The sequence below is a fragment of the Balaenoptera acutorostrata genome, chromosome 1, assembly GCF_949987535.1.
Source record: "Balaenoptera acutorostrata chromosome 1, mBalAcu1.1, whole genome shotgun sequence".
NCBI classification, from domain to species: domain Eukaryota; kingdom Metazoa; phylum Chordata; class Mammalia; order Artiodactyla; family Balaenopteridae; genus Balaenoptera; species Balaenoptera acutorostrata.
Window position 1 is genome coordinate 95664168 of NC_080064.1, and position 25695 is coordinate 95689862.

Here is a 25695-nt window from a genome sequence, read left to right on the forward strand (position 1 = left end):
GATCTTTTAGGTTTTTCCCTGCTTATTTTCATAATGCAATTATGACATCAGGGGTTACCTAACTGCCTGACTCTTTTATGGCTTCTCAGACACAAGAAGTTTAACTTTATGCCCAATCACTTCAAAATAAATGAATGTAACTTTTGAAAGGATGATTTCTATCCTTTTCCTTTTGATTCTTTTGAAAGGAAGTCACCTATTATACACAAGTGCTTGGTGTACATACAAGTAATAAGAGCAAACATTAAAACCAATTTACATGTGACAAATGTCATTGAAATCTAACAATCTAACATGTATCTGCTGAAATCCAAGCAATAGGAGTTATTCAACAATCTCAAACATTTCAGCGATTTCATATGTTCTGCAAGTCACCTACCCAAATGCCAAAACAGGCAACAGAACATTCTCAACTTCCAAAAATTAGAGGCCTTTCAGGTTTGGAGAAGACTGGAGGGAAAGAATACTGGTCCTCAGTCATGACAGCCCAACGAACTATCTAAAAGATGGGAAATAGTAGTCCTGCCCTCCGAGATAACCAACAGGAAAAGTTACCTCTGGATAAAAAATTCCCCTTATACTGCTTTAATAACAAAAAATAATAATTCTAATCTCATTTGGACAGTTGTTGCTATTATTTTTTTGGCTAAGCCACCTACCTGTAAAATTTAACTACATAATGCATACACCACTTCAGTCACATGTCCTACTTCAAGATAAGAAACAACAGTTATTTGATAAAATGTTCTTGAATTTAAAAATACATAAAAAATAAAATGTAATTACCTTTCCAAAGTCACGGACATCAAACAAGTCAAACGCCTCAAAGAGTTCACTCTTTCTCATTCCAAACGTCTCGCAACAGGCCGTGAGGAATGTCCTTATGTTCTTCAAACAGAGAAACTGAGGAATGGGAAACAGCTATTAGTATATAGCGAATCATTCTGAATGCTACCTATCCTCTGTCATGCCCAGAATGCTGGGGAAATGCCAACGAAGTATCCATCCACTTTTCAGGTTGTTTTCAATTACTCCCTCATCAGTACTTAAATGATTACCCACTCTCTCCCAGGCACCAGTGACACAGCTGTGAACAAGGCAGACGGAAGTCTGCCCTCAGGATACTTACATCCTAATAAGAGGAGACAGACAAGAACAAACCCAGCAACAAAAACAAAAAAGTAAATATTTTTATTTTCATATGGTGATAAGTACAATAGAGAAAAATAAAGCCAGGAGGAGGGATCAGGAGTGCTGGGTGAGGTGTGGGGAGCTTCAGCGAGATGGTTAGAGAAGGTGTCAGTGAGAAGAGGACAGATAAGCAGCAGAGATTTGAAGGTGGTAAAGAAGCAACCATGCAGAATTACAGGACAGAGTATTCAGACTAAAGTAGCAACCCATGCCAAGGCCCTGAGGCAGAAGCTTCTGAGGTTATGTCTGAGGAAGGGGCCAATGTGGGTAGAGCAGAGTGGATGACAAGGAGCAAGGCAGGAAGTGAGCTGGAAAGGCAATGAGGTCAGATGATGAAGGACCCTGTTGGACAGGCTTTTACTCTAAATGAGATGGGAAGTCATTGGAGGCCTTGGGACAGAGTCTGATACTTTAAAAGTTTTTTTTTTCTTTCTTTTAAAAAATTTTATTGAGGTATAGTTGATTTAAAACTATACCTCAGGGCTTCCCTGGTGGCGCAGTGGTTGAGAATCTGCCTGCTAATGCAGGGGACACGGGTTCGAGCCCTGGTCTGGGAAGATCCCACATGCCACGGAGCAGCTGGGCCCGTGAGCCACAGCTACTGAGCCTGCGCGTCTGGAGCCTGTGCCCCGCAACGGGAGGGGCCGCGATAGTGAAAGGCCCGCGCACCGCGATGAAGAGCGGTCCCCGCACCGCGATGAAGAGTGGCCCCCACTTGCCATAACCAGAGAAAGCTCTCGCACGAACCGAAGACCCAACACAGCCAAAAATAAATAAATAAATAATAAATAAATAAAGTAGCTATAAAAAAAAAAAAAACTATACCTCAATAAAGTTTCAGGTGTACAACATAGTGATTCAAAATTTTTATAGATTATACTCCATTTAAAGTTTAAAAAATACTGGCTGTATTCTGCGTGCTGTACAATATATCCTTGCAGCTTATTTTTTTTTCTAATAATACTTAACTCTATATTAAATATACTACTATTTCAACAAATGATCAACATAAAACATTTAAATGAAATTAGTTTTAGTACTAAATCTTTGAAATCTAGTATGCATTTTACACTTAACAGCATATCTCAATTCAGACTAGCCCCATTTCAAGTGTTCCATAGCCATACGTGGCTAGTTGCTGTCATACTGGACAGCACAGTCCTAGAGTTTCAAGTGCAGGTTTGTAAACAGGCCCCACTCACGTATGCAAAATATGCACAGACATAGCAAGTACAAACTTCTCAGCTGAGCTTTTAAGGCCCTCTATAACATGCCCCACCACTGCAGTCAGGCTGTTCTCCTTGTTGGTGCTCATTACTCCGTGTTCATTCCTGCCTCTATGCTTGAACTTTGCCGTTCCTCTAGCCAATAACCCTCTCTCTTTTCCCTTTTCTATTCTAACTCCCAGCCCAGCTACAGTTCCATCTCCTCCTGGACTGCAACAGTTCCTACTGCTCTTTCTTCAGAGCTTCTTTTGTTGTTGTTGTTGTTTTGTTTTGTTTTTTGAAGATAGATCAAAAGGGGCTGGAGCAAGACTAGAGACAGTAATACCAGACAGGAAGCTATTACAATAATCTGGGTGAGAGACAGCCATGGGAAGACCAGGTGTTCAATTTTGACTCTTAAATTTGAGATGCCTATTAGTCATCCAATGGGACACAGGGCGGCAGACAACTGGATATACAAGTCTGGAGTCCAGGACACAGGTGTGTACTCCAGACTTAAATCTGAGAGTCTTTAGAGTATACAAAACATTTTTAACCATGATGTTATCTGAGATGACTTTGAGAGAAAGAAGAGGGGAGGAGAGGACCTGGGGCCAGGTCATCTTAGATCAGGAAAACAGGAGGAGCCCACAAAGGGGCAGAGAAAGAGGAACCAGTAAGGAAGGAGAACAACCAGGTGAACAGGTTTTTCCTGAAGCCAAGTAAAGAAGGTGTTTCTAGGAAGAAGGGGTGATAAGCTGTGTCAGCTGCTGCTGCTACTCAAATAAGATTTTGACCAGGTGCTGTCCTGGGAATCTGGCTGTGTGAAGGTCATGGGTGCACCTTGGCAAAAGTAGGTTCCATGTGGAGGATGGGGGTGGGGAAAGGCTGAGCAGAGCAGCTTCAAGAGACAATGGGAAGAGAGAAAGTAAAGATAGAATATAGATTCTTAGGAGTTCTGCTGCAAAAGGGAACAGAGGATTGAGGAGGTAGTCAGAGAGAAAGAGGTCAAAGAAGGGCTTTTTAACAATGGAAGCTGTTACAACATGTTTCTATTTTGACAGGAATAACTTGATAGAGGGGAAAGATGGTCACGCAAGGGAGAGGGACAGTCGCCCAAAGGAAGTCCTTGAGTGGGCAAAGGAGAAGGGTCTGATGCTCAAGCAGAGAAACTGACCTTGGAGAACATGCTCAGCTCATCGATACTAACAGGGACAAGGGGGAAGGCAGACGCTATCGCAACTTAGACAACCAACAGAATTTACTTTCAGTATCTAAAATGCAGATCCACCTACGCATAGTACACACATATCCTGAAACTGAATTTCAGAAATAGTAGCTGCAATGGCACACGTAAAAATAAAATTATTAACCTCCAATAAGTGAGAGATATATTAGCTAATTATTGCATCTTTGCTTTTTTTTTTTTTTTAAAGCACTGTCAATATTTTATTTTGTTGTTCTGTTTTCCATCTTGGTTTGTTTTTTAATTTGCAGAAAGCACATTTTACTTCCTCTACTTTGGAAAAATTCAGATTTTTCATGGGCTTAACCCGGACATAGTTTTACCCTTTACGGGAATCCTTCTTGAGGCTTAAGTATTTCAGGAGGGGTTAAAACCACAGGGGAAGCATCATAAACCCTTTGAAGTACAAAGGCAGCAGCCAAACTGCACATACAGTTACTGCTTTCATTTTAAAAAATTCATAAGAGACCTTTACAACACGGAAGCACTCTACATGTAGCTCTTTCACATAGAATTGCTTATTTACAGATTAAAAGCCTTGCATTCTGCCAAGATAGACAATAATTACTCTCTTGGGGATTATGCAACATCTCTCTTGCAATATTTTTTACATAATTAAGAGCCCAACTCATAGCTCACCAAGGAACAAAGCATAATTGCACATGCTACCCTCTGAAGATTTCACACCAAACTCAAATTTTCCCCTGTGTAGGAAAAACTACAGTAGACCTCCATTCAAGTGCTTTGATCATTAATTCAAAAAAGTATCATTACTGAAAGTAAAAAAAAAAAGAAAGAAATGTTGTCATTACTGTATGCATACAAGAGATGATTTAAAAACAGAACTTTCCCTCACTTCTGGAACCAATCTTAACCTTATTTGCCCCTTAACTAATTCAATTCTATTAAATTCCACAAATATTTACTGGATTTGAAGAATGTCACTGGTATGCTCTCGCATTTCCAGGCAATCATCAAGTTTGGTCACCCCTTTATTTACGTATTTTTTCAGTCAACAGGGTTTTGAATGCCTACAATGTTCCAGACACTGGGAATGTTAAAAATGAGTAAGACAAGCTTCTCTATTAATCACAGTTGGAAATTTTAGTAGCTTTCCAAAATTGGCTAATAACACTAAGATCACACTTCCCTTAACGGCTCTGTGCAAGTACAGGAACAGAGTTGAGGGATGGAGGGAGTGGGCCCTAATGCCATCACAGAAGCCCTGGACAGAGCTGGACCTGTCAACCTGCCTGCCCACCTACCACCAGACTTCTGCTTTGTTTTCCTTACGTTGAACTTTCTCCTTTTCCAGTTTATTTTCTACAATTTCAAACCAAAAGAAAAGTAGGAAGAATAGTACAATGAACACTCCATTTACACAACAACTGTAACATACTGCCATATGGGTTTTTGGGTGCCAACCATATCTCTACATATTTATAAAAATTCATATGTGAAAGTAAGCTCAGACACCATGGCACTTCACGCCTAAATTACTCAACATGCATCTCCTAGGAATGAGGATATTTTCCTAAATACCTACAACACCATTACCACCCTGAGAAGATAAACAACAATTCCACATTATTTCATATCCATTCCATGTCCAAATTTCATCAGTTGCCTACCCAATGTCTTTTTTACACTATCCCACCCATCCACACCCAATCTAGGGTCCAATTCAGTTTTACCCATTATATTTGGGTGCTTAATTTTGCAGTATCTTTTAATCTAAAAATCCTGCTGCCTTTTTTTTTTTTTTTTTTGACACTGTCTTTTGGAAGAGTCCAGACCTAGGTATCTTATAGAATGTTCCGCATTCGGCATTTGTCTGAGTATTTCCTCATGGTATCATTACACTTATTTCCCCATCACTTATATTTCCTATGAACCAAAGCTAAGTCAAGATACAAGTTAAACAATTATGGAAAACATATTTTATACTGTGAACGTCATAGTTCATCATATCAGAAGATACAAAATGTTAGGGTAACCCATTATTGTTGATGCTAGGCTTGATTACTTGGTTAAGATGGTTATTGTCACATCTCTCTATTGTAAAGGTACATGTTTCCCTTTACATTAATAAAGCCTGGGGGTGATAATTTGTTACCATGTGGCTGTCCTATTTCCCAATAATTTTTCACCATGGATTTAGCATCCACTGATAACCCTTGCTTTGATTATTCCATTTGGGACTGCAAAATTCTATCATTCCTTCCACATTTATTAGCTAGCATTCTCACCTAAAGACAAGCTTCCCCTGCCCTCCACCCTCCTCTTTTTAATCTTTGTTTGTGTAATAATTAATTGCCATCATTATTCTTTTTGATGTTCCTATTGTCCCAAATTTGGCCACGGGGTGGTCTCTTCTGTGACCTTTTGACGACTCCATTAGTCTTTGTTTTCTTACACCAAGCTGTCCCAGGCCCGCATCATATTTTCTCTGCCCAAGTTCTGTAATCAGCCATTTCTCCAAACAGTTCCGTTTCAATTTATATGGTAAATGGTAGTATTTAGAAAACAAAGGCTGAGCATCAGGCTACTCCCAAATTACATGAGCCAATTATATCAAATGAACCAGTAACTCCACCCTTTGCTTAAGTAATCTATCACTTGCAACAGAAAGAGTTAATGTAAACAAGAATGGCCTAATTGATCTTCAAAGTACCTCTCCAAATCCTATCATTTTCTTTATGGAATGCCTAATAAGCAAACTCTTATCTCACTCTGTTAAGAAAGAGAAAACTTGAATTCACTGAAGACTGGTGAACAGGAGAGTTTTTTTTGTTTTTTTTTTTTTTTATTCTTTTTTTTTTAATTAATTTTATTTTATTTATGGCTGTGTTGGGTCTTCATTTCTGTGCGAGGGCTTTCTCTAGTTGTGGCAAGTGGGGGCCACTCTTCATCGCGGTGCGCTGGCCTCTCACTATCGCGGCCTCTCTTGTTGCGGAGCACAGGCTCCAGACGCGCAGGCTCAGCAGTTGTGGCTCACGGGCCTAGTTGCTCCACGGCATGTGGGATCTTCCCAGACCAGGGCTCGAACCCGTGTCCCCTGCATTGGCAGGCAGATTCTCAGCCACTGCGCCACCAGGGAAGCCCCCAGGAGAGTTTCTTTATGCCTAGGGATGTTGTTGGTATTCTGACATGCTGATAGTCCTTTTTAGCATCGGCAGCAGCTTAAAACCTTCTGTCTTCAGACCCGATGCACAAAGACAGATACACCTCATTATTTCAGTTCATAACCATACCTTACGTTTGACCAAAAATTATATAACTTTGCTAAATCACCTAGTTGATTTATAAGAGAGAACTTCAGGATTTTTTAGAGTTTAGGATTAGGATTTTAAAAACCAGAATTAAATAACTCTAGGATTTTTAAAATATTAAACATATCCACACATGATAGTTACCAAAATCAAGGACACACAAAAGGCCGAAATAGCATTTTCTCTCTTAACAAATATTAATGAGTTGCCTTTTGTGTATCCAGGATACACAAAAGGTCTAAATAGCATTTTCTCTCTTAACAGATATTAATGAGTTGCCTTTTGTGAAGTTTCATAAAACTTCATAAAACGTCGCCCCCCTCAACTGGGTACTTACTTACTTACTTACTTATTTATTTATTTATTTATTTAATGCTGTCAACCAGTGCTTGACAGTAGGTTGTTTTCCCTTTTTTAAATTTTTATTTATTTATTTATTTATTTATTTATTTATTTATTTTTGGCTGCATTAGGTCTTCGTTGCTGCACGCGGGCTTTCTTTAATTGCGTTGAGCGGGGGCTACTCTTCATTGTGGTGCGCGAGCTTCCCATTGTGGTGGCTTCTCTTGTCATGGAGCACAGGCTCTAGGCACGCAGGCTTCAGTAGTTGTGGCATGTGGGCTCAGTAATTGTTGCTCATGGGCTCTAGAGCACAGGCTCAGTAGTTGTGGCACACGGGCTTAGTTGCTCCACGGCATGTGGGGTCTTCCCGGACCAGGAATAGAACCCGTGTCCCCTGCATTGGCGGGCAGATTCTTAACCACTGCGCCACCAGGGAAGCCTGGTTAATTGAATGAAACTGCCAAGAACTGGGTATTCTTAAAAAAAAAAAAAAAAAAAATATGACCCAAACTCTGCCCTCAAAAGAGATATTCTAGTCCGGCAAAGCGTACAGACAAGCGAACGCGGAGTTACATAACAACATGGCAAATGCTATGAAGACGGCATTCAAAGGTCCCTCGGGAGTCCTGGAGTATCAGAGACAGCCTTCTGGAGTAAGCGATCAAGGATGACTCCCACTCACTGCAGGGTGAGTGGGAGTCAGCCACAAAAAGAGGGGGAATGGTTGATGTTCAGGGAGCAGAAGGGAAAGTGCCAGACTTGGGGTGTGAGGGTGTCCAGGTAAACGGCACAGGATGGCATGAGGATGAGACAAGACAAAGAATGGGCTGGTGGGGGTGGGGGAAGGGGTCAGAATGGACACAGCCCTCTGGGGGGCAGTGAGAGCAGGGCTGGACAGGGGAGCTAGGACTTACTGAGCAAGCCCAAGGGATGTGGGCTTTATCCTAGAAGAAACATTGAGGTTTTTAAATAGGAGAGTGGAATTCTCAATTTTGCATTGTATGACTACTGTAGTCATTTTTGAGTGTTTGCTATATACCAAGCTCGATGCTAAATGTTTATGTCTTTTCATCCTCACAACACCTCAATCAGGAAAGTTTTATTTTTTTTCTTTCGTATATACAGAGGCTTAGACATTTACCCAACTTTATATAACTGCATATGCCAAAGTAATGGAGTCATAATTCAAATCCAGACATTCTGGCTACAGAGCCTATATATCCTTATCGACTCTGTTATACTAGCTCCATTTTGAAGTGTGCAGAATTAACTGGTTTTCTTTTCTCTTTATTAAGGAGATTATGTGGGGTAGATAAGACAAGAATAGGATGCTGTCATATTCATTTAAGGAAAAAAATCATGGTGATTTGGACTAGGATGGTAGAAGGAGAAAGGGAAAGAACTCTATAAGGTAATATGGAAAGGAAATACCTGGTAACTGATTGAATACGGGTGGGGTGGAGGGAGCGAGGGAGAAAAGAAGAATTAAGAATCATACCCAGAGCTCTGTCCTGAGCACTGCAAGGACAGTGGGGGTGTTTCCTGAAAATGGTAACTTAGCAAGTTAGGGAACAGGGTATGTGGAAAGGGGCCACAAATTGAGTCAATGAATTCTTCTCTTTATCTGAAAAGGTCTGGGAAGGAGACACTCCATAGCCTCTCTCTCAGGTATATCCAGTGACAAGTGACACATTCTAATACAACCCACAGTCTTCAGCCACCATGCTCACCCTCTCTTCTCCTTCAGAAATTCATCAACAGCTTGCTTATTTATTACGGGTTGAAAAGCACTCAATAAAGATGCAGAAAACCTTCAAAGAAGAAAGCTTAACACGTTCAAGGTCTGAGACACCCTGAAAATTATACATCAGGCCAGAGCTCTCTGGATTAGAAAATGTTTCATAACCAAATAGCTATCACAACAGAAGAAGCTAAGTGGTTTTTCACGGCCCTGCCTCTTAATCTTACCACTTCAATGCTAGTGATACTGATGTTGCACAAAGGAAACATTTAAAGGTCAGGCTGCTAAAGTTCACTATAAAATGCTTAAAGACTCTCTTTTCCCTCTACTCCTTTTATAAAGTATATGGTTTCCTTTCCCTCTATGCGTGTAGAAACCATTTTGACTTTTCTCAACGATACGAATGCAAACAGGATCGCTTCCCTTTTTTATTTGAAAGAATAAACATGTACTTCTCTAAAACTGTTGGCAATAATGGTCTAAAGTTAACTGAGGCTACGTAACAGGAAAAACCTCCACAGCTTAGGAAATGAGTTATTTCAATCTCAGCTGAGAAAGGGTATCTTGTGGGAAGGTCGACAATTTCTAATACAGCTTCATGACCCTGCAGATGTGCTGACTTACTGTAATTTTCATAGGAACCACCAACAGCCAGGCTGTCAGATAAAGAAGTCTTCAGGGTCTCATTTCGTGGTGGGCCACTCATCTCATTTGAAGGAAAGTCTCTGAATTTGAGAGTTTGGCATAATTCGAATTATGAGTGGCCATTAACAGGCTGATTGACAGTTTTGAAGGCACAGAAGAGACCACGATGAAGCTCATCAACAAATATTAAGGTACAAGGAGAGCTTTCCTTCTTAGCTGAGCCTCAGTGTAGACTTACTCAAGTCTCTGCCTAGTACCCCTGTCATTCTAACTCCTCCTAACTGCTCACCTTTTGTAGAACTAGCAGGCAGGAAGACATGGAAGGGAAATATTAAGAAATCAAGTTTCTCCCCTTACTGGGGTTTTCTACCTCTGTCCCTTTTACCATATCTTCCCCTCTCCCTCTACATCTGTCTTTTAAAATTAGGTCAGCTAAATCTTACATCTTTTGGAAATTTTTTTTAAAAAAGAAAGAAAAGAAGAATAATTTTTATTTGTATGAGGACCTCATTTGTCCCTTTCGCTTGTGAGTTAGCAGGTCCCCATACAGGAGCATCATCACCATTGTTCTATGAAGAAATCATATCTACAGATGCCTTCTGAATAATTATAAAATAATTATGCTGTACTCAGCATCAGTTCAGGACTGCGCAATATCTTCAGTTTTCCTCTTGATCCTATTACTACAAATAGATGAAAACCTTAAAGGACACTCAGGAAGAAGACCAGAAATGGAGGAGGGCCTTTTCTTAGCTCCAATTTTGCACTCAAGTCCCTAAACTAAAACTGCTGTATTTTCAGTAAACTACAAGCCAATATTTCCATTTTGATTATTGTCCAGGCTGCAATTCATTGTTAGAGGATAAAATTTTTTTACTTACTTAATCAAAAATATAATAATTTAATAACATGTAAATTTACAGGGTTGTTTTCTTTTTTTTGGGAATTCTAACAAAAATTCTTTATGATAGATTAGATACAATTCTTATTTTACACACAAAGAAATTATTACTTAAAGAAGTGAATTGACTATCCCAATATATAAACAGCAAGTGTCAGCATAAAGACTTTGTTTTTTGAATTTTTGAATTTTATTTTATTTTTTTATACAGCAGATTCTTATTAGTCATCCATTTTATACACATCAGTGTTTACATGTCAAATCCAATCGCCTAATTCATCACACCACCACCACCACCCCCCTGCCGCTTTCTCCCCTTGGTGTCCATAAGTTTGTTCTCTACATCTGTGTCTCAATTTCTGCCCTGCAAACCAGTTCATCTGTACCATTTTTCTAGGTTCCACATATATGCGTTAATATATGATATTTGTTTCTCTCTTTCTGACTTACTTCACTCTGTATGACAGTGTCTAGATCCATCCACGTCTCAACAAATGACCCAATTTCGTTCCTTTTTATGGCAGAGTAATATTCCATTGTATATATGTACCACATCTTCTTTATCCATTCGTCTGTCGATGGGCATTTAGGTTGCTTCCATAACCTGGCTATTGTAAAAAGTGCTGCAACAAACATTGGGGTGCATGTGTCTTTTTGAATTATGGTTTTCTCTGGGTATATGCCCAGTAGTGGGATTGCTGGATCATATGGTAATTCTATTTTTAGTTTTTTAAGGAACCTCCATACTGTTCTCCATAGTGGCTGTATCAATTTACATTCCCACCAACAGTGCAAGAGGGTTCCCTTTTCTCCACACCCTCTCCAGCATTTACTGTTTGTAGATTTTTTGATGATGGCCATTCTGACCGGTGTGAGATGATATCTCATTGTAGTCTTGATTTGCATTTCTCTAATGCTTAATGATGTTGAGCATTCGTTCATGTGTTTGTTGGCAATCTGTATATCTTCTTTGGAGAAATGTCTATTTAGGTCTTCTGCCCATTTTTGGATTGGGTTGTTTGCTTTTTTAATATTGAGCTGCATGAGCTGTTTATATATTTTGGAGAGTAACCCTTTATCCATTGATTCATTTGCAAATATTTTCTCCCATTCTGAGGGTTGTCTTTTCGTCTTGTTTATGGTTTCCTTTGCTGTGCAAAAGCTTTTAAGTTTCATTAGGTCCCATTTGTTTATTTCTGTTTTTATTTCCATAACTCTAGGAGGTGGATGCAAAAATATCTTGCTGTGATTTATGTCAAAGAGTGCTCTTCCTATGTCTTCCTCTAAGAGTTTTATAGTGTCCGGTCTTATATTTAGGTCTAGAATCCATTTTGAGTTTATTTTTGTGTATGGTGTTAGGGAGTGTTCTAATTTCATTCTTTTACACATAGCTCTCCAGTTTTCCCAGCACCATTTATTGAAGAGACTGTCTTTTCTCCATTGTTTATCCTTGCCTCCTTTGTCATAGATTAGTTGACCATAGGTGCGTGGGCTTATCTCTGGGCTTTCTATCTTGTTCCATTGATCTATATTTCTGTTTTTGTGCCAGTACCATATTGTCTTGATTACTGTAGCTTTGTAGTATAGTCTGAAGTCAGGGAGTCTGATTTCTCCAGCTCTGCTTTTTTCCCTCAAGACTGCTTTGGCTATTCGGGGTCTTTTGTGTCTCCATACAAATTTTAAGATTTTTTCTTCTTGTGCTATAAAAAATGCCATTGGTAATTTGATAGGGATTGCATTGAATCTGTAGATTGTTTTGGGTAGTACAGTCATTTTCACAATATTGATTCTTCCAATCCAAGAACATGGTATATCTCTCCATCTGTTGGTATCATCTTTAATTTCTTTCCTCAGTGTCTTATAGTTTTCTGCATACAGGTCTTCTGTCTCCCTAGGTAGGTTTATTCCTAGGTATTTTATTCTTTTTGTTGCAATGGTAAATGGGAGTGTTTCCTTAATTTCTCTTTCTGGTCTTTTGTTGTTAGTGTATAGGAATGCAAGAGATTTCTGTGCATTAATTTTGTATCCTGCAACTTTACCATATTCATTGATTAGCTCTAATAGTTTTCTGTTGGCATCCTTAGGATTCTCTATGTATAGTATCATGTCATCTGCAAACAGTGACAGTTTTACTTCTTTTCCAATTTGTATTCCTTTTATTTCTTTTTCTTCTCTGACTGCCGTGGCTAGGACTTCCAAAACTATGTTGAATAATAGTGGTGAGAGGGGACATCCTTGTCTTGTTCCTGATCTTAGAGGAAATGCTTTCAGTTTTTCACCATTGAGAATGATGCTTGCTGTGGGTTTGTCATATATGGCCTTTAGTATGTTGAGGTAGGTTCCCTCTATGCCTACTTTCTGGAGAGTTTTTATCATAAATGGGTGTTGAATTTTGTCAAAAGCTTTTTCTGCATCTATTGAGATGATCATATGGTATTTCTTCTTCAGTTTGTTAATATGGTGTATCACATTGATTGACTTGTGTATACTGAAGAATCCTTGCATCCCTGGGATAAATCCCACTTGATCATGGTGTATGATCCTTTTACTGTGTTGTTGGATTCTGTTTGCTAGTATTTTGTTGAGGATTTTTGCATCTATATTCATCAGTGATATTGGTCTGTAATTTTCTTTTTTTGTAGAATCTTTGTCTGGTTTTGGTAGCAGGGTGATGGTGGCCTCATAGAATGAGTTTGGGAGTGTTCCTGCCTCTGCAATTTTTTGGAAAAGTTTGAGAAGGACGGGTGTTAGCTCTTCTCTAAATGTTTGATAGAATTCACCTGTGAAGCCATCTGGTCCTGGACTTTTGTTGTAAGATTTTTAATCACAGTTTCAATTTCAGTGCTTGTGATTGGTCTGTTCATATTTTCTATTTCTTCCTGGTTCAGTCTTGGAAGGTTATACCTTTCTAAGAATTTGTCCATTTCTTCCAGGTTGTCCATTTTATTGGTATAGAGTTGCTTGTAGTAGTCTCTTAGGATGCTTTGTATTTCTGCTGTATCTGTTGTAACTTCTCCTTTTTCATTTTTAATTTTATTGATTTGAGTCCTCTCCCTCTTTTCCTTGATGAGTCTGGCTAATGGTTTATCAATTTCGTTTATCTTCTCAAAGAACCAGCTTTTAGTTTTACTGATCTTTGCTACTGTTTTGTTTCTATTTCATTTATTTCTGCTCTGATCTTGATGATTTCTTTCCTTCTGCTAACTTTGGGTTTTGTTTGTTCTTCTTTCTCTAGTTCCTTTAGGAGTAGGTTTAGATTGTTTATTTGAGATTCTTCTTGTTTCTTGAGGTAGGCTTGTATAGCTATAAACTTCCCTCTTAGAACTACTTTTGCTGCCTCCCATAGGTTTTGGATTGTCGTGTTTTCATTGTCATTTGTCTCTAGGTATTTCCTCTTTGATTTCTTCAGTGATCTCTTGGTTATTTAGTAATGTATTGTTTAGCATCCATGTGTTTGTGTTTTTTACGTTTTTTCCCCTGTAATTCATTTCTAATCTCATAGCATTGTGGTCAGAAAAGATGCTTGATATGATTTCAATTTTGTTAAATTTACTGAGGCTTGACTTGTGACCCAAGATGTGATCTATCCTGGAGAATGTTCCATGCGCACTTGAGAAGAAAGTGTAATCTGCTGGTTTTGGATGGAATGTCCTATAAATATCAATTAAATCTATCTGGTCTACTGTGTCATTTAAAGCTTGTGTTTCCTTATTAATCTTCTGTTTGGATGATCTGTCCAGTGATGTAAGTGAGGTGTTAAAGTCCCCCACTATTATTGTGTTATTGTCAATTTCCTCTTTTATAGCTGTTAGCAGTTGCCTTATGTATTGAAGTGCTCCTATGTTGGGTGCATATATATTTATAATTGTTATATCTTCTTCTTGGATTGATCCCCTTGATCATTATGTAGTGTCCTTCCTTGTGTCTTGTAACATTCTTTATTTTAAAGTCTATTTTATCTGATATGAGCATTGCTACTCCAGTTTTCTTTTGATTTCCATTTTCATGGAATATCTTTTTCCATCCCCTCACTTTCAGTCTGTAGGTGTCCCTAGGTCTGAAATGGGTCTCTTGTAGACAGCATATATATGGGTCTTGTTTTTGTATCCATTCAGCAAGCCTGTGTCTTTTGGTTGGAGCATTTAATCCATTCATGTTTAAGGTAATTATAGATATGTATGTTCCTATGACCATTTTCTTAATTGTTTTGGGTTTGTCTTTGTAGGTCCTTTTCTTCTCTTGTGTTTCCCACTTAGAGAAGTTCCTTTAGCATTTGTTGTAGAGCTGGTTTGGTGGTGCTGAATTCTCTTAGCTTTTGCTTGTCTGTAAAGCTTTTGATTTCTCCATCAAATCTGAATGAGATCCTTGCTGGGTAGAGTAATCTTGGTTGTAGATTCTTCCCTTTCATCACTTTAAGTATATCATGCCACTGCCTTCTGGATTGTAGAGTTTCTGCTGAGAAATCAGCTGTTAACCTTATGGGAGTTCCCTTGTATGTTATTTGTCATTTTTCCCTTGCTGCTTTCAATAATTTTTCTTTGTCTTTAATTTTTGCCAATTTGATTATTATGTGTCTCGGCGTGTTTCTCCTTGGGTTTATCCTGTATGGGACTCTCTGCGCTTCCTGGACTTGCGTGGCTATTTCCTTTCCCATGTTAGGGAAGTTTTCGACTATAATCTCTTCAAATATTTTCTCGGGTCCTTTCTCTCTCTCTTCACCTTCTGGGACCCCTCTAATGCAAATGTTGTTGTGTTTAATGTTGTCCCAGAGGTCCCTTAGGCTGTCTTCATTTCTTTTCATTCTTTTTGCTTTATTCTGTTCTGCAGCAGTGAATTCCACCATTCTGTCTTCCAGGTCACTTATCCGTTCTTCTGCCTCAGTTATTCTGCTATTGATTCCTTCTAGTGTAGTTTTCATTTCAGTTATTGTATTGTTCATCTCTGTTTGTTTGTTCTTTAATTCTTCTAGGTCTTTGTTAAACATTTCCTGCATCTTCTCCATCTTTGCCTCCATTCTTTTTCCAAGGTCCTGGATCATCTTCACTACCATTATTCTGAATTCTTTTTTCTGGAAGGTTGCCTATCTCCACTTCATTTAGTTGTTTTTCTGGGGTTTTATCTTGTTCCTTCATCTGGTATATAGCCCTCTGCCTTTTCATCTTGTCTATCTTTCTGTGAATGTCACGGTTTTTTTTTTTTTTCATTTTCTCCAATGATGAGGCACTTTTATGGGTTATATGTAAATACTGAAATGATTAAGCTCATATGTGTAGTGCTAAGTTGTAAAAACACGTGCATCCTACATACCCTGTAGCACCTGGTTCACACCTGTGATAATATGTATCTTGACTATATCTGTTTGCCCAACTATTGCTACATGAAATAAACATTTTTGAGATCAGAGACTACATTTATTTCATCTATGTATTCCCACAGCTTTTACAACAGACACATTTTTTAATAAACTGATGCATGAATGATGATGCAGCTTATCTGCATAAAAGAATAAATAATCATCATTCCTTGGTAGCCAGCGAACTCATATTGAAATTTTACATTAAATTGTCACTGTATCCTCTTACTTACATGTTAATATATCAATATATCTTCATTATTAAATTACCTCAAAAGCCTTTTTATAAGTTAGTGATGTTAATAATTATAAATAAAATAAAGACTTTAAATTATTAAGCAGTTTTGTTCATAAGCATCATCTGGGTGGCCAGCCCAGATGATGATGTGTAATTCAGTGGTGGCCTGCTAACTGATTTTCAAACAGCATCTTTCATCCTCCTTATGTTTTTCTAGTCTTTGCACTGGAAAACTGAATGGCTGGGAAGTATAGAGGTCAAAATTTAGCCTATTTTACTGTGTTCATTATCCTGCTAATGAAAGTAATACCTGCTATGGCCTTTAATAAGAAAAAGTAACACTCAACCACATTGTTACCTGAAACACAGCTAGTCTAAAGCACATTAAAAATGGCCCAATCCACATTCCAGAGAAGCCTGGCTTACAAGGTTCCCTATTGTGGGTACAGAAAAACAGGTATTTCTTTCTGCAGAGGACACTAAGTGACAGTAGAAAGCAATAGCTAAACGTCAGAATTTTGATATTGGTAGGAGTAGTCACAGCAGTAGTACCAGTGACAGCAATACCAGTAGAATGGAAGTCGTGGTTGTGGTAGGAGCGGCAGTGATGGTGGGATCAGCTGCACAGCCAAGAAAGCCACTCCCTAGGGGCTTCCCTGGTGGCGCAGTGGTTGAGAATCTGCCTGCCAATGCAGGGGACACGGGTTCGAGCCCTGGTCTGGGAAGATCCCACATGCCGCGGAGCAACTGGGCCCGTGAGCCACAACTACTGAGCCTGAGCGTCTGGAGCCTCTGCTCCGCAACAAGAGAGGCCGTGATAGTGACAGGCCCACGCACCGCGATGAAGAGTGGCCCCCACTCGCCGCAACTGGAGAAAGCCCTCACACAAAAACGAAGACCCAACACAGCCAAAAATAAACATAATAAATAAATAATAAATAAAAAATTTAAAAAAAAAAAAAAAAAGAAAGCCACTCCCTGTGAAGGAGGGAGTGAGAGCCACCATGACTGGGTTACCCCAGAAGGCAGGCAGCTGAGGTGGGTCCTCACTAGAAACAACACTCAAAAAGAGGAAAAATCCTGTGGTACACAAATTTGTGCTGCTTTTGGAGATGAGCCTTGGAAGTCCATTAATCCAGAGAATGGGAATAAAGTTTAGTGTGAGTCTGATCTAAAAGAAAAAAAGAGCTGTATGCAAACGGAAGCAAGGAGGTCTGACTGCAAACAACTCACCTCATGCACCACCCCGTACAGACAGCCACCTGGGGAGGCAGCCACAGAACTCCCCACATTTCACCCAAGCACGACTGAGGAGTCCCCACCTCCCTACTCTCTGCGCCTGGACCCATTGCTGCCTGCACACCACCCCTTGCTCCCCGGCACGGCCAGAGCAGGACTGAGTAGCAGGAGACACCAAAGGGAAGGAAAGAGTCGATGGGCAAGTGAGCCTGTGTCTCTCCCTCCTCATTCCCTCTACCCTTGATTCCATGGACTGGGTACTATCATAATTGCCACTTACAGATGAGGTGACTGAGGCACAGAGAGTAAAATAATTGGCTCTGGGGCACATGGTCAGTAAGTCGGAGAGCAAGTTTCACAGCCACGTTGCTGGCTCCAAAGACCACACCTCTAACAACTGTAATAGTCTGTCTCCTACATAGCAGATTCTGCCAGGGAGCTGGCAGCCACGGATCCTGCCCTCCAAGGCAGGACAGTCCTGTGAAGGAGAGAAACGAATGCACAGAAAGTGCATTGCAATCCCAGTGTAGTAAGTCCAGAGGCAAGCACTGGGTTAGTGAGAGCACAAGGGAATTGCTCCATCCAATGAAGGAGGCAGGTTGAGATTCACTCCTCCAAGGAAGTGGCTGAACTGAGTGTCAGAGGATGAACAAAAGGTCATGAGAAACCATATGGTGAGAAGCAAAGGCCTGGCCTTTTGGAGGAAATGCAGAAACTCACATGGCCTCCACAGTGAGTGCAGGCAAGAGAGCACAAGAGATGCAAGAGAGCACAAGAGATGCATGAGGCTGGAAAAGTCGGCCAACACCAGATCCCAACTGGAACTCAGAACTCATCTCTCCAAAAGGACAAGGCAGTGCCTCATAATAATGCCTATGACTCTACAAACAGTGAGTGTCAACATGTATGCCCCAGGTGTGGCACTAAGCACATCTGTGAAGAATCTCAGTTAATAGACAACAACCCTATGAGGAAGACACTATTATTCCATTCTATCCATAAGGCATTGAGACAAAGTAAATAACCCAAGGTCCTGGTAGCTAACAAGTAATAGAACCAGATCCAAGCCCTGCCAGGATTCTTTCCTGCCAAGCTGTGCGGCCTCCATGGAACAGGGGTGTGGGGAAGCTCTACAGCAGGATTAGGACCTGACTACAGGCACCTATGACTTAAACAGACTTGGGGTCTGCCCTAAGGAAAGCCTAGGAAGACATCATTCCACAGGAAAATATTACAGCCACTTCAACTATTGGACTTCCTTTATTCTCCTTTGCCCCAAAAGTTTTAAGAAATCTAAGAGGACTGAGCTAAGATGGGCTCTGTACAGTGGATGATTTCCAAAAACGCTTTTGTCTTCCTACAAATCTCAATTACCTGGGTTTATATAGACTTGTACTTTCTACCTTCAATTCTGCCCATGCTGGAAACTCTGTCACACTGCTCCCCACAGTTCAATCCCCCTAACACACATCCCAGAGATCATACTTTTATATTTGCCACTGCACCAGTATTCAGTATAAACTAAAATTTTTAAAAAAACAAAAAACAAACCCGTATTTGGAGAAAACTTTAAAAAAAAGAGGATTTAAAAAAAAATACAACAAAAACATACACCTGAAAACATTACATTAACAAATGTTCTACCAGTTATATTTTTTCAAAAGCAAGAAAATAAGTTCAATTTGCCTTCCTTAAATACAAGCTATTAAGTTAAACTAGAAACAGACAGCATATTTGTTAGTGCTTTTTTTTTTTTTTTTTTTAACATCTTGGCCGTGGCCAGGGATTGAACTCAAGCCATGGCAGTGAAAGCGCTGAATCCTAACCACTAGACCACCAGGGAACTCCCCTGTTAGTGCTTTTTCATGAGTCTAAGAAAACTCTTCTTGGAGGTGTGCCCACAATGCAAGGCTCTGGACCAAATCCACACCTTGGTCAACGTCAGAGCAGCGGCCTGGGGCCCCGACCCTCACTACGGAGGCTCTTTAAGCCCAGCCAGTGAGCAGCAATCACCGTGACTGCCACGTAGCATATTTCAGAAAAGCTCTGGGAAGCCAGTTTCTAACTGAATCACTTTGATCATGGACTGAATTTAGTACAGTTGACCCTTGAACAACACGGGTTTGAACTGTGCGGGTCCACTTACACAAGGATTTTTTTCAATAGTAAATACTATAATACTGTATAATCCGTAGTTGGTTGAATCCAAGGATGTGGAGGAACCTCAGATACAGAGGAAACTTCCCTATGGGAGGACCCTCGGATAAGGAGAGTCAACTAGAAGTTATACGTGGATTTTGACTGAGGGGAGGGTCAACGTGCCCCAACCCCTAAACTGTTCAAGGGCCAACTGAACTTTTTTTTGGCTATAGTGACCTACCAAGTGAATGTTGTTAAAACAGCAATATCAAGTACACTCTTACAAATAAATTTAGTTTGAGAAAACCTAAATTCTAACATTTTGCCCTTCTACCACCACAATAAATGCCTCCCAAATCCCCATATTTGAATATCCAAATTACATCTCTCATATTGCCTTTCACACAGAAGATTTTTTTAAATATTTCACCAGCCTCATGTCTTCATTTTCAGTTCAAAACCTTTGCTGTTCACATAAAGCCAGGGCCACATGATACCCCAACACACACACCACCCACTCAGATACTTGGGTGTATCAGATACTTGGCTTTCTGATGTCTCCTGACCCCCACTTTGTTTGACCTCCTTACCAGATTGATATACATTTAAATTTTTCCAGCACACCCTTTGATTTTTTCCGTTCATTTTCTGCTTTGTCATTTCTTTGTGTTACAATGAAGTGGGAAAGTCACATTGTTAAATTTGAAATAATTATTAATTTTATAAAATACCAGATTATCTGAGCTCTAGCCAGTCTGTTAACCTCAAAATTTTGGGAGGCTTTTTTTTGTAAAATATCCTTAGGAGTACACTTAAGAATACTGTGTTAATTCCTGTATATAAAGTGTATATAATAAAATGATTAGTAGCTGCTTTATAACCTTAGCAACATTATTATACCTACTGGCGTAACGAAGTAATACGGAGAACACTGTTATTAACCATATACTGTCGTATCAACTTTGTTGAAAGAAGTCATCTGTAGTGCGACTAAAAATGAAGTGTGACACACTTCCCCAAGTAATTTCAACTTCAGAAAACAGAGGCATTTTAGAGAAAAGACTTTTCTCTAAATGTTTAAACTGCCATTCAGATCTGCAGCACGTTTAGCTCTAAACTAAGCAACCTACTCCCCTTCCTCCTTCCCTCACTCCAAAGGAGAACATCACTTTCTTTTTTCTTAGTGCCTTTCAGTAGGCTTCTTCTGCACACTGAACAACTTTGGACAAATCTGAATAACTGAATAACTTTGGAACAAAATTATTCTCATATAGATCACTGGGGTTTGTTTGTATTTTTTTGCAAAATTACATACTATTTTCTGCCCACATTTCTAACCTCTCTGTTATTCTATCTGCATATTAGAATAACAATTAGAATAGAATAAATTATTCTATCCCACACCCCCTCCCAATTTAGCATCATCCCCAAATTTTATGCAAACTGTATGTATCACTTTTGATTTTATTACCTGACAGAGAGACGTCTTTATGATTTATGCTTCAGGTTTTAGCTCTGCCCACGATTTCACAATATATTTTATTAAAATAAAATTGTAGTTTTTTCTGAGTTAAATAAGGGTACGTAGAATTTGCACTAAAATCACGGTATTATCAAGAACTGAACTACAGGTCAGATTTTGATCTGACTTATAAACATTATCTGTATGCTTACACACACACGAACTTTTTTTTCCAATAAATACCACTACTTCTATATAATATTTCCTTCTGGAAGTATTAACCAAGTAGAATACTTAACCAAGAAGAAATATATCCTAATTAAGTACAGAAAATGCTCCTTGGTCTTTCCTTTTTCCCACCTTTTTCTTAGCTTCCCAGTAAACTTTTCATCTCTAAATCCAGGAGATTTGTACTCTGTTTAGAAAACCTGTTAATCAAACAATCGCTAATACTTCTCACCACACCTTTCTTGAGCTCAGTATCAAATTAACAGTGTTTTATCTCCAGGGGCAATAGAAAAATCTAAAAGGAAAAAATAAATGGATGTATTAACCCAAGTTGTTAATTCCCACAGCCAGATACCTTTAGTCTTCCTTTTTTGAGTCAAATCTCCCACTGAACTTCTGCAAACTCAAATCTGCCCCCAACTTAGTCTTTTTCCTACCAAAGAATTAAAAATACTTTCAGGTCATACAATTTAAACAGACTGTACTACATCACTCTAGAACTGTCTTCTCTCTAAACCGATGTTCATAGGTTGTTTCTTCAGCAGTAGTTACCCACTGCCACCCTAATCTTATAAGGCAGTTGTGGACTGGGTTTTTGTTTTTGTTTTAATTTTATTTTTTATCTAACACCAATTGAAATGCTATTGTATGATTTTTGAACAGTCATTTGTAAATGTAGTTCCCTCTGCCTCAAATGGCATTTCCATAGGAGGACCACTGTCCTGATTTACCATGGATGATCTTTAAGCCCTATTGTCCTGCTACAATTATTGATAATGTTCCTATCATTTAAAAAAAGTTCTTGTTTGTACAATAAATTACATAATCATTCCTCTTCTTCCTCTTCCTAGAACATCCCTCACCCTTCACAACACCACATTCATGTGTTAAGGCTTCCCTGGCAACTCCAGGGAGAGCTGGTCATTCTCTCCTCTTGTTACATCACTTTAATCATATATCTTTCATAAAGTGTACCATATTGTATGGTAACAAGATTTGATTTTTCATTCATTATTATATGTCCCAAACACAGACTAACACAGTGCAAGTGCTGTATATGTATACACACACACACACACACATACACACGTATACAGGAATGCACACATTCATTCGTACACACACACACAATATACACACACAACAGACACTGGATACAAAGGGGAATAAGAACTAGGAACAAAATACCTGGATGTAAATCCTGGCTCTGCCATCAAGAATTATGTGGTTGTAAGGAAGTCATTTAGTGTAATGATTAAGAAAGGGTTCAGAGGTCAGAAAGTCCTGCACTCAAATGACCCATCCACTGGCCAAGTGAACTTAGGAAACTTACTTGACTTCTCTAAGCTCCAGAGTTTAAAGTGTAGACAAATTCTATCTTCCTCATAGGACTGTACTTATTTTAGTGAAATTATTCATGTTAAGCATAATTTTAGTAAGTATTCCTAAATATAGCTTATTGCTTTTTATAATAAAGTGACATGCCAATGAAATAAAATACATTCCTAATTTTATATGATTAATATGTCAGTATGGAATACCATTGTTAGCAGAATTCTCATTATTAGGTAATCACTTAACCCATATGAGTCTTGGTTTCTCCATTTATAAAATGGGGATAATCATACTTCCCTACAGGTCTGTTGTATTAGGTGAGATAATCTATGAGAAATCTAATTCATTCATTCATTTCATTCATTAAGCACTGACTGAGTGCCTAAGTGTGAGGCATCATTAAAGACAGGCTGATGCCAAAGACACAAGGCTGATACAAGGATAGATGCCAAAGACAGAAGAGAAGATGGACAAGCCCCTTCTCCCAGGGAGTTCACAGTCCAAGGATTAGCACTTAACCTTAAGGAGTTGTAGAAATGTAAGCATCATTACTGTTCTCTTCACTTTCCTATAAACTTCCTTTCTTTGATGTTTCTCTTTCTCTCTCTCTCTCTTTCTCGCTCTCTCCCTCCCCCCACGTCTCTCTCTTTTTTTTTCAATTTCTTCAACCAACTTCTCTTGCTATCTGAATTTAGGCAATATTTAAAATGTTACTTAACTTGTGCAAAAAAAAAAGGACAAAAAGTGAGTTATGAAATCAGTAGGGGACAGACTACTATCTATCTATATACATAAAGACTGCAATAAATGCACTGAATTAATACACATTCATTAAAAATGATAAGGATCCCATGAAATTCTTTTGTGAATGAATATTTTTCCCTTGAATTTCTGCAAATCAAGTATTAGGCTTGGTCATTTCATACTCAGGCTCTTGAGTTTAAAGAAGGCAAAGATACTCTTTTCTTGGCCCAGTTTTTCCCCATTCCTATACCTATTTTATTTTTCCAGATGTATTAAGATATAACTGATGTAACTTTGCATAAGTCTAACATGTACAACGTGGCAATCTGATACACTTACATATTGCAAAATGATTACTACCACATGACGTTAGCTATCACTTCCATCATGTCACATAATTTCCATTTCTTTTTTTGTCCTATACCCATTTTAAGAGTCAGCATTAGTATTCCAAGGTTAGCTTTACTTGTCTCTTTCCCAGGTGCCTGCCTGCATGGTGTTTATGACTAGGCTAAGTGCTATGTGGGCTCTAGTCCATGGCTAATAAAAAGGACCTTCCAGATGATTCTGGATGGAAACTAGAATAGTTCAACCAAAACCAGGAAGTGAAAAAAATTTTTAATGTATTTATAGTAAAAAAACTTGGTCAAGTTGCTAAAAGCTCAAGTGTCACCCTACAAATAATACTCATGTGTCAGATGTTCATACTGTCAGTTATCCTGTCACTGAACATTTTCATTTTTAGCACTGTAATTTTCTTTTAGAATGTATTCTGTGTGTAAGATTCTATTAAAAAATTCAAAATAATTTTTCTATTAATATTTTGCTAGACTAAATCTTAAATGTTTGCTTCTTCTTAAAGTTTGATTTTTATATATCTAGAAAAATACTTTTCCCACGAGTAGTCATCTCCAACTTTATAATAAAAATCACAAGGCAAAAGAGTGTTTGCTTAAATGTAATCTATTTTTGCAGAACCCATGTGTTCTTCTGAGAAAGTTATCTGGAACCTCTTTTTAAAAGATCACATGCCAAATATGGCATTCTTCTTATTCGCCATATCCAACTTTTTTCCTAAGTAGGTGTCTATATGCATTAATATTCCCCCACAAGATCATAAAATGACAAAGTTCCCACATGAGATAAATGTCAAGGCGTGTCATCTGCTATTGTAAAAATAATGCAGGAATCAGAATAATATTAGTAGAACTAACGTTTATACAGTTCTTACTTCATGCCAGGCACTATTCTAAGCATCAGTGTGTGTACACCCACACATATACACTCATCCAATCCTCCCATTAATTCTTGAGTTAACTATCCCCATTTTACAGATGAAGAAACAGAGGCAAAGAAAGGTTAAACTCTTGTCCGAGGTCACACGGCCAATAAGTAAAGGGAGCAAGGGTTCAAACTGAGGCAGAATGGCTTCAAAACTACTACCCTAACCACCACACTATTCTAACGGCACAGGAAAGAAAACTTTAGGTGCTTGTCCAGTTTACTGACTTCTGTATACTCTTAAAAGACTTATAATAATAAAAAGAGTAACATTATTTACATTTTATTGAATAGTAATCTCATTGATTGTGTGTCCTATTTGCTCAAAGATCAGTTATGTATAGACTTTTGCATACTTCTGCACAACTGTTAAATTTTGTATCTAGTAAACATGAATCACACAGAAATATAAGAACTATTCTTATTGTGCATATGAGGCTCACAGGAATTTACCCACGAAGTGATTCAGCAGAGGAGTGCTGTTGCATAGAGAGGTGTGTAGTAAGGTGACACTGGAAGTGTCATGCATTTGCCCCAGTGGGGATCCATTCTCACCTGGGACACCATGTAGGAAGTGACCCTCCCTGCCAGAGTGCAGGGGCCTCACACTCCCCCCTCCCCCTTGGCCACAGCACGTGCAGGACACTGATTCCACCAGGACAGCACAGACACATAATGTTCAGGTCAGGGAGCCAGAGAACTGCAGAAGCACAGAGCCATTTCTATAAACTATTAGAAGGCAGACTGCATGTGGCACAAGATACCAGATATAAATCAAGTGCTAAAAAGAAATCAATTGAGAAAGCTCTCTCTCCACTTAGAGACTTAGACTTCACTTGACCAGGTCCTTAAACTGGCCTTTGGAAAAAGACAAGCATGCAGAGTGCCCCCAACCCTGTCTCCACTCAAGAACTATGTGCCCATCATCAGGATCACCACTGTCTTCACTCATCAAATTAACTGCATAGCAGCCAATATTACCAATTTGATGTCTGAAATGCTGTGTATATTCTCTCTATTTCGTGTACTGCTTTTATTGTTCAATGTTAGTCAATGAAAAAAAAAACTTATATAAAACTTTAAGGTATTTACTCACAAATTTGCTCCCATTTAATCTTTATTTACTATAAAGT

General features: G+C 38.8%; 1 protein-coding gene across 3 annotated transcripts in view; it reads right to left on the reverse strand.

The window, feature by feature from the left end:
- Positions 1-25695, reverse strand: part of VAV3 (vav guanine nucleotide exchange factor 3) — a 389640-nt gene that overhangs the window by 302936 nt on the left and 61009 nt on the right. For all 3 annotated transcript variants that reach the window (XM_007169495.2, XM_007169494.2, XM_007169496.3), the window contains exon 2: positions 787-903. In XM_007169495.2, the coding sequence (XP_007169557.1) occupies positions 787-903 (117 nt within the window). The remainder of the gene's footprint in view (positions 1-786; positions 904-25695) is intronic.